This window comes from Suricata suricatta, chromosome 14 (assembly GCF_006229205.1).
Source record: "Suricata suricatta isolate VVHF042 chromosome 14, meerkat_22Aug2017_6uvM2_HiC, whole genome shotgun sequence".
In the NCBI taxonomy this organism is placed as follows: domain Eukaryota; kingdom Metazoa; phylum Chordata; class Mammalia; order Carnivora; family Herpestidae; genus Suricata; species Suricata suricatta.
Genome location: NC_043713.1, coordinates 26266741 through 26283399, shown reverse-complemented (window position 1 = coordinate 26283399; position 16659 = coordinate 26266741). Strand labels below are relative to the sequence as shown.

The window sequence follows — 16659 nt, the reverse complement described above, 5'->3', positions numbered from 1 at the left end:
CTATGCATCAGCATTTCTGTCTCTCTTGGGTAAATCCCCAGCAATGCTATTGCTGGGTCATAAGGGAGTTCTATGGATAGTTTTTTGAGGAACCTCCACACTGTTTTCCAGAGCGGCTGCAACAGTTTACATTGCCACCAACAGTGTAGGAGGGTGCCCATCTCTCCACACCCTCTCCAACAACTGTAGTCTTTTGCTTTGTTCATTTTCGCCACTCTGACTGGCGTGAGGTGGTATCTCAGTGTGGTTTTGATTTGTGTTTCCCTGATGATGAGTGATGTTGAGCATCGTTTTATGTGTCTGTAGGCCACCTGCCCTATTCTTTTTAACTAAGAGTCATTTGTGTTTCCAAGAAGGGTCTGTTCATAACCTCTCCTCATTTCTGGTTGATTATTAGTCTTCGGTTATCTATCTACAGAAGCTTTATATTAAGTCAGCCTTGTGTACGTGATATGAATTGAAAATATTTTTTTTTACTTATAAAGTTTTTACTTGTGTATAATCACATGTGCTGATATTCCAATATGCTTTTATCTAATTCAGTGCTCTAGTCAACCCTTATTCCAACTGAGAGAGGAACACCAATATCAGAAAATATCTCAGTTTATGACCAGCTCTGTGTTATTCTGATAGAAAATCGGTTTCTCCCACGATGGACTCTACACTCTGCAAGGACATGGTCCATGTCACTGATCACCACTGTCAACCAAGTATCACAGCTCAGTACCTAGCATGCAGCATATGCGCAGTATTTGTTGATCAGATGGTGGAACAAATGGAGAAAGGTTAGGAGAGTGGCAAAGGGAACAAAGGGGAGAAAAGGGAAGAAGGAAAGACTTCTTTATATGCACTCTGAAGTCTAGAAGAATTCACAGCCAAATTACCCTGGTAACTTTGCCTTAGGGGTAAAATTTTTAGAATGTTCCTGTTTCTTTTCCCTTTAGGTTTATCCATAATTTCTTTCTCTTAAAATGGACATTTGGTTATTCTGTAATTAAAAAGAAAATGACGTAGCTAAGTCATCATCACAGCCATAACTAATGTCTGTATAGTTCTACTTACATCCAAGGCGCGACGCTGAGTTTATTTATTAGCCCTTGTGACTTTATATTTAAACCTAACAACTGTGCTAGACGATCGATGTGTATTATCATCCTCCTGAGAACACTGAGGCACAAAGAAGGTAAGTTGTGACGACCATTACAAAGTCAGAAAGTGGCAGGGCCAATATGTGCACCAATCGGCTGTGGCTCCAGAGCCCACACTCCTGATCACGGTGCTATGCTGACTCCATGAGTGTCTAGCCAGAACTCTAAAAAAGATCTTAGAAGTTACAGTGATTTGTGCAAGTATGCAGCACAAATAGCTCATTATTTATACCAGGAAAAAAGTGAGAACAGAACATGAGGCAATTTCTCTTCTTACGATATTTGCTATGTTTTCCCTCCCTTTAATAACAAATCATCCCTTAAGTAATATGGACCCTTATTGTATGCTATGGATTTTTATATAAACTTGACATAATTTTCATAACAACCCTATGACTCCAGAAAGACTAGTCCCCATATTTCTGCTTTTGAAATAAAGATGCTGAGGCTATGTGAGACTACAAACACCACACTCACGGAGACACAGTTGCTGAAGGCAGAGCACAAACCCAAATGTTTTTCACTTCCGTGAGAACCCTCCGAGTTTTACAACATCACACATGGTCCTAGTTCTTGGTTTTAATTATCTGTCTTTCCCAATTTTGCTAATAAGAGTGTTTGTTCTGTTAGGAATGGGTTCAGCACCTAATGAGATGATCACAGGGGTTCCCTCTCACTTTTCAATGATTGATATAATTTTAATAGATATTCTAAAATCAAATCATACTTGCATTCCTAAAAGGCATCCCTTTGTTATCACATGTTTTTCTTTTAAAATAATGGATTCTTTTTAAAGTACTGAATTCTACTGGCTAGTGCTTTATTTAGGAATTTTTCATCATTGCTTTTTTAACACAATCAAGTGTCTAGATATAACGGAAATAACTTTTTTAAAAAGGTAAAAAGTAATTTACACCATACCCAATCAAAAACATACCTACAATGATTAAAATAAGAGATCTACACATTAATTTTTAAGATATACTGTTAATTTTAAAGCAGTAAATCAAAGAACAGTATATACAACACAGTTTTTTCCAATAAACATGCATGATTATGAAGAATAAAGTTAAACCTAGAAACATGTATTTCATACCATTAGTAATGTTAGATCTCAGCAATTAAAATTTCTTCTCTATATGAATACTTTTATAATAAAATAGGTATTACTTGTCACTTTCATAATTTATTCCTTAAAAATAATGCTAATTTGGCCTTTTGGGGGATAGGGGCTGAGTAATATTCCTCTGTGTGTGTGTATATACACATTTTTGCCTCCTTTCCCAGGGTTCACCTCCTATCCTTCCAAAGGCCTACGACCCATTCTGTGCTTCTCTATCTCCTAGCACGGCACCACATCCTGTGCTAGTTGTACACCAGCTACTGTGCTCCTCTCTGGTCTCTTCAACTACTACCAGTGCTGCCTCTTTTTCAACATCGACTGTCATTCATCTGTTACATTTGATCAAAACACCTGTTTGGTGTTTTAATTAATATGCATCATGTCCTACAGTTAGCTTCGACTTCGTGTTAACATGACTACAGCCTGCGAAGTACTAATTCATGCTTTTCTTAGTGCTGAAAAAGTCAGATAGGATGAGTACTTAAGCTCAAAAGATAGTCTGAGAAAAAGGCTTGTTTCACTTGTAAGCAGAAAAAGAAAATATTTAATGAACTTAAAACAGGATCTTGTTATTTCATTTATTTAAAAAAATAAAATGTTAATGTTTCTAAACACAGTCAGCTTTATTAAAAGTGATACACTTGGAAAGGAACTGTTCCCTACTCTTATACAGAAAGAATCCTAATCACTCTGATACACCACCTTCACTATTTTGAAAATCTGAGAATCCGTTAGTATAGACTATTGTTTTATTTTGGTTGTTCTCATACAGAATGGCACAGTATTTGAAGGAAAAAAATTAAAAGGAAAAACAACAACAACAACAACAAGTGCCAGGGTGCCTGGGTGGCTCAGTTAGTTGAGCATCCGACTTTGGCTTAGGTCATGATCTTGCGGTTCACGAGTCCCAGTCCTACATCGGGCTCTGGGCTGACCACTCAGGGCCTGGAGCCTGCTTTCGGATTCTGTGTCTCCCTTTCTCTCTGCCAGTTCCCCACTTGCTCGCTTGCTCGCTCTCTCTCTCAAAAATAAACATTTTAAAAAATGGAAAAAAAAAAAAGGCGCTAACAAAATAAGACAGAAAATGGCATCATGCAACTGTTAGAACTCCTCAGGTAAGAAGCACTCTCCTGACCAAACATTCTGCTACTAAAACATAAAAGTAACCTGGTGGCTCAGTCAGTTAAGCATGTGGCTCTTGATATCCACTCAGGTCATGACCTCACGGTTTGTGAGTTCAAGCCCCGCACAGAGCTCTATGCTGACAGTGCACAGCCTGCTTGGGATTCTCTCTCGCTCTGCCTCTACCCTGCACTCTCTCTCTAAATAAATATATTTTTTTAAATGCTGCAGACAAATTATAAAGAAATAAAGGTAACATGAATTCCCTTCCCCTATAGGGACTATGCCTAGAATATAGCCAGCAATTAAAGTTTGCTCAATATACTAGGGTTAAACCATAAAATACTGTCAATATTCAACTGTTTTTGACCAACAAAATGACAATTTCCTGTGTTTCAATTTAATATCAATTTTAAGAGGGAGGAAAGGGGTAAAGTAAAGACACTCGAATGAACTCACGCCTCACGGTTTGCACACGGCCTGTGAGCAGAAGAGGAGGTCCCAAGGCCAAAGGCAAGCCTTGCAAGGCCTCTGCTTCCCCCTCGGGAGGGGGGCGCGAGTTGTGTTCTCTCCTCTCCTGGGCCTGCAGACCTTCTCTCTTGGTTTAATAACCACAGCTTCTGAATTTCTAAGCAATCCAAATTTCATGCAATTCTAATCCTTTTCAATAAAGCTAAGTTAGTTCAAGTTAATGAGAATAAAAAAATTCAGAAAGAAAGATATCTATAAATACCACTTTCCAGGGTGAAAGAGAGGTGGACTTATGACCAGGATATTTATATTTTAGCCCTATTTGGTATTATGACATGTTGTTAAGATAACTGGAATAATGTCAGAAGGCCAAGATTTTTATCCTTGTTCTACTACTAACTGTGTGATTTGGGTTAGCCAACCTCTTTTAGTCTCAGTTTTCTCATCTGCAAAATGGGAACAACTCCTCCATACAGTTTTGTTAAGACAGTTAAATTAAGGAGCATATGATAGAAACTCAACAAAGTATTCCCTTCTCTCTCCCTCTCTGACACAATTCTCTCTCCATGTAAAATACTGTACATTTCTCACAATGGTGGCTGGTCACAAGTTGCCCCCAAAACCACACTCTTGATTCCAGGACTTTTCTTGTAAAGTTCCTCGCATCTGGAAAGGGTCCCCTCCACCAGTATGATTTTAAAGAAGCTGTTCTTCACTTTTCCTGACCTCTCCCATATCTCTGGTACTCTAGTGGCAAGATCACATGTGGTTAAGTATGAGTTAGCTTTATCTTGCAAACTAGACTATTAACTTTCTGACAACTTTCTATCAAGTCCTCGGTACTTTCTCCCCAAATTAGCTCAGTACCAAGCACATAGGAGAATCTGAGTGTTCCTGACTGATTTCTACCCTGTAGTCTCTATGTAAAGAGATATAAAAATTATTGAGCAACTGGGCGCCTGGGTGGCTCTGTTGGTTGAACGTCTGACTCCTGGTTTCGGCTCCGGTCATGATCCCAGAGTTGTGGGATCGAGTCCCATGTCAGGCTCTGCACTAGGCGTGGAGCCTGCTTAAGATTCTCCCTCCTTCTCCCTCTCCCTCCCCTCTGTGCCTCCCCCACTCACCTGTGTGTGCTCAAAAAAAATTACTGTTCAACTTTGAAGTACATTACAGATTAAGAATCTCACACATTCTAACTTAACATTAAACCAGAACCATCAATCAGGTTATTTATTAGGTACTACTAATTTTAATGCTATTTTCCAATACCCTTTATATTCTGATTAAAGGAGCCAACTCTCTACCTATGTTTACTATTAGCTGTGGCTTATCTAGAGCAAAAACTCTGACAAATTATTCCGAACCTACTAAAGCCCTCTGCCTTTTTTGATATAATATTTCAGGGCTCTTCTTGTTTAGTCATTGCTTGAAGAATGTCTGCATTCTTTAGAATTATAATGCTTAATCACTGAAATTTCTGAGTGGAAAAACAAGAAAAGTTCAGAATTCTATCATAATATATCAGTCATCCCACACTTTCTTTTATAAGAAAATTAGTAATTTATAAAAAGGGACCCCCCCCCCCCAGAATGTCTTGCTGTGTTACTTACAGGGCACATCAAGGATACCCGAAGGCTAGTTGTAGCAATTTCACTGTCAGGATCTGCAGTAAGTTTTTCTTTAACTTTAAAAAGAAAGAAGAAGAATTTAAAAATTTTTTCAAGGAGCTGTGATAATTATGAACAGAATTATAGAAATATATATATCATCTTATTTAAAGTTTCCCAAACATTTTGAATAGGTCAAGCAACTACAAAAACAAAACATAAACCCCCTGAAACATTAAGGATTAGCATACTGAAAACCCAATCATACTTCCAGTATCAGGTTTAAGCATTACTTGCAAACTATAGATCACATGTTTAACTGAATTTTTAAATTTCTTTTTAAAAGTAAAATTGCGGGTAAGGAAGAGTTTCAAAAACAGAAAGCTGCTTAAGGCTTCAGAACAATTCAATGGTTAGGAAAGGAACTTGGAAACCAGCAGTCCTCTGGGCTTTAATGCTTTCCTCACAACCACTCATAACTGCTTATTAGGGAATAATCTGTAAACAGAAGGGTCACAATACTCTTATACTTCCTTTGACAACTGAAAACTACAATGGGTGTGGAGATATTACTGCAATCTTACTGACCAGGTGATGTATATACAAGGTACTGTATATACAAGTTAATAAATATATACGTGGCCTTTAGGTGTAAATTCTCAACACCATCCTAAGAATACGTGAGGAAAACAGAGGCCGCGGAACAGGAGCAGGGCAAGAAGATCTAGGGGAGAGCTTCCCTGGCTTTCCAGTCCAGGCCGTTTCAGGAGATGAGAACGGTTTAAGTACAAGAAAAGCAACACCCTTTCAAAACCCCTTTTCAATCTCTAGACCTTCTTCTCCTTACTGGTTCATTCAGTTGGTCTGGAAGGTAATTTGGGGGAAAATATTCTCTTTCCCAGAAAAATGTCTTGTTCAACTGAATTACGCAACTGAATTATTCACAGTTTGGGTTAGACTTTTTTCTCTAGATTATATAAAACAAAACATCTGAGAAGGCAATACTGCTGACAGATATCAACATTCTTCTGCAAAAAGAGCTTCTTATTTAGAATTTTTTTAACGTACATTCTATTGCACACTGGAAGTTCTAAAAACTTGCATTTCTATTTGCAAGTCGATGTATGCATCAAAATTACCATCAACCTGAGATTTACCTAAATTAATTTTCATGAAAAACCCAAATTGGAGTAGTTGGGATTTTAAAATTGATCCACTGGGAATGATTTCTAAGAGAATGGTTTTTCACTTTATAGGGATCTATTCTTAGAATACTTTTAACTCAAAATTCACTTTGGGTTTCTAATAATTCTTCCCAATTATTTCTGTGCTGATGTATATGTGAGGCTTGCTTTTTTTTTTTTTTTCTTTCTCTCCCCATTAAAGCATCTCATATGCTCAGACTTAAAAACATTACTTACTTAGTGCTCTGGAATGATCAGGGTTTCTAATACCTTTCATTTTTAATCTCTGTAATAACATGGCTGACGTGAGCTGTCGTACAAGATATACAGACATGGAGTAATTCTACAAAGAAAGATAATCTGTATTAAAGATGAGAGATAATAGCCTATTTACATAAAATACTTGTCTAAGAATTCTGGTTTCTAAAAATTACATTCAGGATAACTCTCCAGGAAGGTCAATGACTGGGAAGGAAATGAAATCAACTCAGTTATTTCAGGGGAAGATGAAAACTCAATCACATTAAAGGTAATTCTCAATCACTTTTCCCTTTAAAACACCCACATGAAAGATAACATATACCAGTAATTTTCAAACTGTGTTTCTAATTTAGCAAAACTGCAATCTTAGGGGCAATGATGAATGTACCCTCTCATGCCCACTTTTAACTAAAACTGATCTGTTTTTATGTATTGGAACTGTCAGAGTATGCACACTGAAGAATGGGTTCCACTGAGGGAAAAAATGTTCAAACACCAGAGATCTGAATTACACTTCAAATCCAGAGTTTCAAAGTTCTAATTCTGAAAGAAGAGACTGCTTCATACATGGCCTTGAGCAAATCTTCAAATGAACCCAATATTGGCTTTCTTCTAAGAAAAACTCGAACAAATTAACTCCTGTTCCCAAATGCACATTAGGGAAGGGACAGCTACGGTAGTAAATAAGACACATGGAGAAATGATAAAAATCAAATTACAAGTCCAGAAAATAATAGCGTCCAATCCCATACCTCTAGGATCTGGCACAAAGGAACCTTCATTAGCTATTTATAGTTATGAAGAGATAAAATATAATTTTACCTACATGCTAAAAACCTATTTACTATTTCACTACAAATATTCATTCAATTGATTCTACAGTAAACGAAATACTTTTAATAGTTACCAAGGCAAGTATTTTAAATATTATTTTTAATGCCCTACAACAGTCCTTTTAAGTATCTGAATACCCAATATAGTGTGCAGGTTTTACATCTATCAATCATTTTAATTACAAGGAAAGAATATCATTCCCTTTATGTGGCAAAACATCCTTCTTCCAGGTCTTCAATGTCTACAATCATTTTCTAAAAAATCTGTAAGTTAATAATGATTTCAAAAAGATATACTCTTCTTTTCAAATTCTTCTCGTAAGTTTTAAAGTATTATTAGTTTCTCATTTAACAATATCCTTTGCATTTTCATATAACACCCATTCTCAAGATTTTACTTATTCATTATGTAGGCCTCAGGAAATTAAGCAACTTTGCTAAAATCAAACAATGGCCAACCTGGGACTAAGCCAAGATTTTCTGAATCCTTAGCCAATGCTTCACTACACTACACATTCAGTTTGTGCAAATAAAAAATATTAGGAATCGGTGCTGGATGATAATAAAGACAAGTTACAGTAAAAATTAAAAAATGAGAGCTCAAGAAAACAATCATTAAAGAGAGAATAGTATTTTTATACTCCAAATATTAAGACAAAATATTCTTTATGTTCAGCTCTGCAACTGTCTTGGTGACACAACCACAAAATTCCTGCAACAAACAGGACTGAATTTCTCCATCCATGAAATAGGAATATTACCCTTTATCTCTATGAAATAGCAAGATTAAAGTTGATGTTCAGAAATTAACTGAAATCTCTTTTGCCATTCTATTATTTCTAAAAATAAACAAATAGATCTAAAATAGAAATCCCATGTTGTATTAGTCAGTATCCCATAAATGATCCAACACATTTGAGACTAAGAATTAGTAGAAAGCCAGGTTCAAACATAAAGGTATTGAAAAAATAATGTATTTTCATAGGATCCCATATTATCTGAGGTAAGCTGTTCACGTAAAGCCTGGAATGGATCATTCCCAACCACAACAGGAGCACATTTTAACATTTTCCTCAAAGCCTGATAAAGCTTCATTCCTCTTTATAAATATGTAACATCACCCAAAGTTTCCGGTTTCTCAGAACACCATGTAAACACAACTATGATTAAACAATTTCCTTAAGAAATACTGTAATTACACTCACTTCTTTTCCAAGAAAATAAAGAGATGGCATTCAGGAAATCTTAAACTGTTTAACCTTAAGAATCTCTACAATCTCCACCACCAACTGAAAATGACTGCTTCTTGGAGATTACGATCAGAAAAAAACAAATCAGCTCCTAGTGAGATCACTTTCATGCTACCCAGAAGAGTCTCTTTACCTTTCCGATTTCTGATGCCCATGAAATGGAAATCTGGTTTGGCACAGCTGAAGATAACCTAACTAAAGATGTAATATTCAAAGGGCGTCCAGGGCGCTTCTGTTCGATCCCATTTTTAGGTGGTGGTGCATAGCCCTAGAACCATAAGAAAGAAAAATAATTTTATATTCTTTGTAGGAGATCAAACGTTTTCTCCAAGATAGATACAGATTTGCCTAATTTCAGTTATGCTAAGTTATTCTTATTTTATCCTGGAAATCACATAGTCCTCATCCTAAGGTCATCAACTCAAGAGGAAAATGTTCTTCTTAAAAACATTACATTTGGGGGCCCCTGGGTGGCTCAGTCACTTGAGTGCCCAACTTCGACAGGTCCTAATCTCATGGTTTTGAGCCCCGTGTCAGGCTTTGTGCTGACAGCTCAGAGCCTGGAGCTTGCTTTGGATTCTGTGTCTCCAACCCACCCTGCTCACCTGCTTGTACTTTGTCTCTCTCTTTCAGAAATAAACTTTAAAAAAATTAAAACGTTATATTTTACAAGTTCAAAAAAATACAAAAAATATCCCCGTTCCACCATTAAAATTAAAGATGCTAGCATCATGCCATATTGGCTATGAATCTTTTTCCTTTTTGTAAATGATAAAGTTGCACCTCTTGGAATTAATTCATCTTAGGAGCTCCCATTCAAAATGCATTTAAAATGGGTGGTGGGGAGGGGAGGCACCTGGGGGGCTCATTCAGTTAAGCCTCCAACTCTTGGTTTCAGCTCAGGTCATGATCTCATGGTTCCTGAGTTCAAGCCCCACATCAGGCTCTGTGCTGACACCAGAGCCTGCTTAAGATTCTCTTTCTCCCTTTCTCTCTGCCCCTCCCCTGCTCACTCACTCACTCTGTCTCTCTCAAAACAGTATTTAAACTTTAAAAAATGCATTCAAATACTGGGGATGGGAAAGAGGGAATTAAAGAACAAATTAGTGCACAAATAAATTATTAGGACTACATTGAAATAAAAAGCTTCCTGACAGCAAAGGAAACAATCAACAAAATTTAAAGACAACCTACTGAATGAATGACAGTTACAAACAATATAACCAATAAAGTGTTTGAATCCAAAACATACAAAGAACTTAAACAACTCAACACTAAAAAAACCCCCAAAGAATCTAATTAAAAACTGGGCAAAGACATGAACAGACATTTCTCCAAAGACAACATACACATGACCAAAAGATACATGATCCAAAGGATGTTCGACATCAATCATCAGGGGGATGCAAGTCAAAACCACAATAAGGTATTACCTCACAGCTGTCAAAATGGCTATAATCAAAAACACAAGAAACAACAAGTATAGGCAAGGATGTGGAAAAAAGGAACTATCATGCAAACTGTTGGTGGGAATGCAAACTGATGCAGTCATTGTGGAAAACAGTACGAAGGTTCCTCCAGAAATGAAAAGGCAGAACTAGATACTTACCCAAAGAATACAAAAACACAAATTCAAAAAGATATATGGACCCCTACATTTATTGCAGCACTCTTTATAATAGCCAAATTATGGAAACAGGGCAAAAGTCCATCAACAGATGAATGGATGAAGAAAAGGTGGTGTATACGTACAACGGAATATTATTCAGTCATAAAAAATGAAATCTTGCCATTTGCAACCACATAGAGCTAGAAAATATAATGCCAAGTGAAATTAGGTCAGAGAAAGACAAATACCATATGATTTCACTTGTATGTATGTGGAATTCAAAAAACAAAACAAATAAGGGACAAAAGAAAAACAGACCAAGGAACAGACTCCTATCTACACAGAACAAACTGATGGCCACCAGATGGGTGTGGAGGCTGGGTGAAATAGTGACTCTCATGAGGAGCAGTGAGCAATGTATAGAATTGTTGTATCACTATATTATACACTTGAAACTAATGTAACACTGTATATTAACTACACTGGAGTTAAAACTTTAAAATTTAAGAAAATTAAAATTTATATATGTATATATATCTGTGTGTGTATATATATATGTATATACATATATATGCATATATATATCTTTTATAGTGGAAAAGGAACAAATTAATCAATTTCAAAGGAATTACTAAAGTCTTATGAATTTAAAAAAAAGCTCTCCACTGACTTCTCTCCAGGTAGAAAAGAAACTGTCATTTTTAAAACCAGATCATGTTAACAAAGAATAATCATCATTTCAACTGACACTAAACTAGGCTTGATGCTTTATTCTACTTTTTCTAGTTATTAAGTATTTGTTTTAAATAGTACGTGTACTCATTTTTGATTCACAGTACATCCTGTGCTCTATCTCCTGTACACGTTTTAAGCTGGTAATTAGCTATGCAGACCTGATTAGATTCAGATTCGAATCAGATTCAGACATAAAACTTCATAGGGAATGTTACATACTTTCCATTTTACCACATCATGAAGCACATAATGAGTCTGCTTCATTTTCAGTGATGTCAAGACTGATCAGGAATTCAGCTCAGGTCAGCGTGATCCCTCCACAGTAGCATTCCCACAAAGCATCAAGCTTTGACCTAATGATTTTAGCACCCATTGATGGTTACCTAGATCGATTATATAATTACAGATTTGAAAAGAACAGTTTTTAATCCATTATTCCTTTTGCTTATATTAGTTAAAATTTTTCCTTAAAAAACTTGACCATGTCAATATTTGTTACCCTGAAATCAAGGATTCTCCGCCTTTACCAATTTCTAGAATACTAAATTAGTCCAGCTCCAGAAGTTTATTTCAGCATAATTATAAACTTGCTCATATATGTGATGGTTCTGAGTCTACGATAGTATCTTTTTTTTGGATGCCAACATTATCCCGTTTTAGGCCAAAGAATCTCTTCAAACTGGGAGACAGAGGTATATGTTTAAAAGAAGAAAATGCTGACTTTTCCTCAGTCCAGATTTACTGTGAGGCAGACCAATGCCTGCATGACTAATACATACAGGAAAAAAATATATAGATCAGAAAAAAGAAATCCATGAACACAGAAAAAGAACAGATTAGGATAAAAGGCCAACTAGCACTGAGAAGAATTCTGACTGCACCAAGAGGAAATCTTTGATTTTTGCCAGCTGAATTGTAGCACGCATCCTCTCCATTCTATAAAACCTTTCCAAGTAATACAGCCCACTGTTGACCCACCTCTACAACCTCGCAACCTTACAGCTCTGCAGAATTACAGGAATTTCTCAAAATCTGTTTAAAAGGAAAAATAATTCAGCCTCTCACAATGACTAAGCAAACAAGGAGGACCTTTCCTTCCGTCCCTTCTGTCCTTAAAAACATAAAATGTTCTCATCTTGCTGTCAGTCTGAGAGTCAAAGACAGGCGAAGGGGGTACTCCCAGAGACCACTTCACTTGTGTCTGTCTGTTCATGCTGCACTTGTCATTCTGCAAGTCATGCTATGAGCTGCTTACTGCTGTCCCTGTATCAGGGTAATCTGGAAAATCAATGCATGAACGCGTCTCATAAAACTTGTTATCCTGACATGGGTTAAACTGCGCAAAACTGCTTTCATCACTATTTGACCATTAAAAATCTAGGGGCACCTGGGTGGCTCAGTAGGTTAAGCGGCCGACTTCAACTCAGGTCATGATCTCGCAGTTCATGGCTTCAAGCCGTGTATCAGGTTCTGTGTTGACAGCTCCGGGTCTGGAGCCTGCTTCTGATTCTATGTCTCCCTCTTTCTGAATCACCCCCACTCATGCTCTGTGTATAGTCTCTCTCTCAAAAATAAATAAAAAGCGTTAAACAAAAAAACTTAAAAAAAAAAAAAGAATCTAGGGACACATTGCTATTATCAAGGTAATACACCTTCTCATTTGGTTGTCTCTTTGTATACGCAGTATCAGGGTTCCAGAATGACTGGATACTGCAATAAGGTCTACACAGAAGGACTTGTTCCAAGATATAAATTTGAATATATTCAGAGTTCTCATAGGAAATTCCATGACTGTGCCAAGCTTATTCCTCTAGGATTTGCTATGCAATAAACTAGGATCATGGGCAAGTACCACAAGTCAAACTTGAGACCTGACAATGTTTCTTACAAATGAGACAAAGTCCCTGAGGATCTTCACAGTGGTGAAGAGCTCAATATATTAATTCCCACAAGGTCACTGGAGTTCCCTCTTCTGAGGTGGCAGCAGGATACTCAGCAGGATTTTCATAAACCTGCTTCATGCTAGTAAAGGCTCCAGATTTCATTACCTCAATCAATAGCAACTGTGGATCAAGAGATGGTTTGAGGAGTTTTCTATCAGTTACATATAAATTTATGTCAGTTGTTCAAAGAGGTTCACAGGCCTGAAAAGCCTCTTTGGGAAAGGCTGGCATTTGATTTCAGGGATGGCTCTAGCAGGGTCAAAAAATCCCCCCCCCCCCCCCCCCGCACATCCCCAAGCCCCCACTGCTTTCAGTTGTTGAAATCTGCTCTTGCCTTTGTCCTAATGCTTCCTTTCTTCACCTCCCTCACAAGTACTCCTGGAGTCAGTGCAGGGCCCTCGCCCCAGAGGGGAGGACCTCACTCATCACACCTTAACTGATTTGTTCACAAACAGCCTCATATAAGTACTGAAGGGTAAGTTGGTGCTTTGAGAAAGAAACCAGCAGTAACTCAGTAACAATGTACCAGAGAAAGTACTCCACTGCCTAACTTCTCTCTCAAAAGAATGCAAAGAGTGCACATGGCACATTCTCCAAGATAGATCACATACTGGGGCATAAAACAGCCCTCCTAAGTATAAACGAATTGAGATGATACCATGCACACTTTCAGATCACAATGCCAGAAAACTCGAAATCAATCACAGGAAAAAGTCTGGAAAACCTCCAAAAACATAGAGGTTAAAAAAACCACCCTACTAAACAATGATTGGGTCAATCAGGCAATTAGAGAAGAAATTTAAAAAAATATATGGAAACAAATGAAAACGAAAATACAACAATCCAAACTCTCTGGGATACAGCAAAAGCAGTCCTAAGAGGAAAGTATATTGCAATCCAGGCCAATTTCAACAAACTAGAAAAAGCACAAATTCAAAATCTAACAGAGCACCTAAAGGAACTAGAAGGGGAGCAGCAAGAGCACCCCAAACCCAGCAGAAGAAAAGAAATAATAAAGATCAGGGCAGAAACAAACAATATAGAATCCAGAAAAAACAGTTGAGCAGATCAATGAAACCAAGAGTTGGCTCTTTGAAAAAATAAACAAAATTGATAAACCTCTAGCCAGGCTCCTTAGAAAGAAAAGAGAGAGCACCCAGATAGACAAAATCATGAATGAAAACGGATCTATTACAACCAATGCCTCAGAAATACAAGCAATCATTAGAGATTACTAGGAAAAATTATATGCCAACAAATTCGTAAATGCACATGTACTACCAAAATTCAAACTGGAAGAGATAGCATGAATAGACCTATAACCAGTGAAGAAATCAAATCAGTTATCAAAAATCTCCCAATGAATAAGAGCCCAGGGCCAGATGGATTCCCAGGGGAATTCTACCAGACATTTAAAGCAGAACTAATACCCATTCTTCTCAAACTATTCCAAAAAATAGAAATAGAAGGAAAAGTTCCAAACTCATTATACGAAGCCAGCATCACCTTGATACCCAACCAGACAGAGACCCAGCAAAAAAAGAGAACTACAAACCAATATCCTTAATGAATACAGATGCAAAAATACTCAAGATACTGGCAAATTGAATTCAACAGCATATAAAAAAAAATTATCCATCATGATCAAGTGGGTTACAGGGCCGGTTCAATATTCACAAATCCACCAATGTGATCCACTGTTTAACAAAAGAAAAGATAAAAACCATATGATCCTGTCGATAGATACAGAAAGAGCATATGACAAAATACAGCACCCTTTCTTAATAAAAAACCTTCAGAAAGTCAGAATAGAAGGAACTTACCTAAACATTATAAAAGCAGTTTATGAAAAACCCACAGCTAATATCATCCTCAATAGGGAAAAACTGAGAGCTTTCCCCTGAGATCATGAACACGACAGGGGTGTCCACTCTCACCACTGCTGTTTGATATAGTAGTGGTGGAAGTCCTAGCATCAGCAATCAGACAACAAAAGGAAATAAAAGGCATCAGAATTGGCAAAGAAGAAGTCAAACTTTCACTTTTCCCAGATGACATGATACTCTACATGGAAAAACCAATCGACTCCACCAGAAGCCTTCTAGAACTGATCGATGAATTCAGTAAAGTTGCAGGGTACAAAATCAATGTACAGAAATCTGTTGCATTCCTATACACCAATAATGAAGCAGCAGAAAGAGAAATCAAGAAACTGATCCCGGGGCGCCTGGGTGGCTCAGTTGGTTAAGTGTCCGGCTTCGGCTCAGGTCATGATCCCACAGTTCATGGGTTCGAGCCCCACATCAGGCTCTGTGCTGACAGCTAGCTCAGAGCCTGGAGCCTGCTTCAGATTCTGTGTCTCCCTCTCTCTCCGACCCTCCCCTGCTCGCACTCTCTCTCTCTGTCTCTAAAAGATAAATAAAAAACATTAAAAAAAAGAAAAAGAAACTGATCCCATTAACAACTGCACGAAAAACCATAAAATACGTAGGAGTAAACCTAACCAAGGATATAAAAGACCTGTAAGATGAAAACTATAGAAAACTTATGAAAGAGATTGAAGAAGACACCAAGAAATGGAAAAACATTCCATGTTCAAGGACTGAAAGAATAAACATTATTAAAATGTCATTACTACCGAAAGCAATCTACACATTCAATGCAACCCCCATCAAAACTGCACCAGCATTCTTCTCAAAGCTAGAGCAAGCTATCCTCAAATTCGTATGGAACCACAAAAGACCCCAGTTAGCCAAAGTAATATTGAAGAAAAAACCAAAACGGGAGGCATCACAATCCCAGACTTTAGCCTCTACTACAAAGCTGTCATCATCAAGACAGTATGGTATGGGCACAAAAACAGACACACAAACCAATGGAACAGAAGAGAGAACCCAGAACTGGGCCCACAAATGTACGGCCAATTAATTTTTGACAAAGCAGGAAAGAGTATCCAATGGAAAAATGACTGCCTCTTTAGCAGGTGGTGCTGGGAGAACTGGACAGCAACATGCAGAAGAATGAAACTCGACCACTTTCTTACACCACACATAAAAATAAACTCAAAATGGCTGAAGGACCTGAATGTGAGACAGGAAACCATCAAAACCCTCGAGGAGAAAAGTAGGGAACAACCTCCTTGACCTCAACCGCAGCAACTTCCTACTCGACACATCCCCCAAGGCAAGGGAAATGAAAGCAAAAATGAACTATTGGGACCTCATCAAGATAAAAAGCTTCTGCAGTGCAAAGGAAGCAATCAAGAAAACTAACAGGCAACCAACAGAATGGGAAAAGATAGTTGTAAATGACATATCAGATAAAGGGCTAGTATCCAAAATCTACAAGGAACTCACCAAACTCCACACCCAAA

At 37.5% G+C, this 16659-nt stretch overlaps 1 protein-coding gene across 9 annotated transcripts in view; it reads right to left on the bottom strand.

Annotated features, from left to right (window-relative positions):
* The window catches only part of PIAS2 (protein inhibitor of activated STAT 2), a 107525-nt gene that overhangs the window by 50564 nt on the left and 40302 nt on the right, over window positions 1–16659 (bottom strand). For all 9 annotated transcript variants that reach the window (XR_003902345.1, XM_029921326.1, XM_029921327.1 and 6 more), the window contains 3 exons: window positions 9133–9267; window positions 6893–6998; window positions 5475–5548 (listed from right to left, as the gene is read on the bottom strand). Coding sequence is in view for 8 of the 9 variants with exons in the window: in XM_029921326.1 (XP_029777186.1) it covers window positions 5475–5548; window positions 6893–6998; window positions 9133–9267 (315 nt within the window). In the remaining variant the exon portion in view is untranslated. The remainder of the gene's footprint in view (window positions 1–5474; window positions 5549–6892; window positions 6999–9132; window positions 9268–16659) is intronic.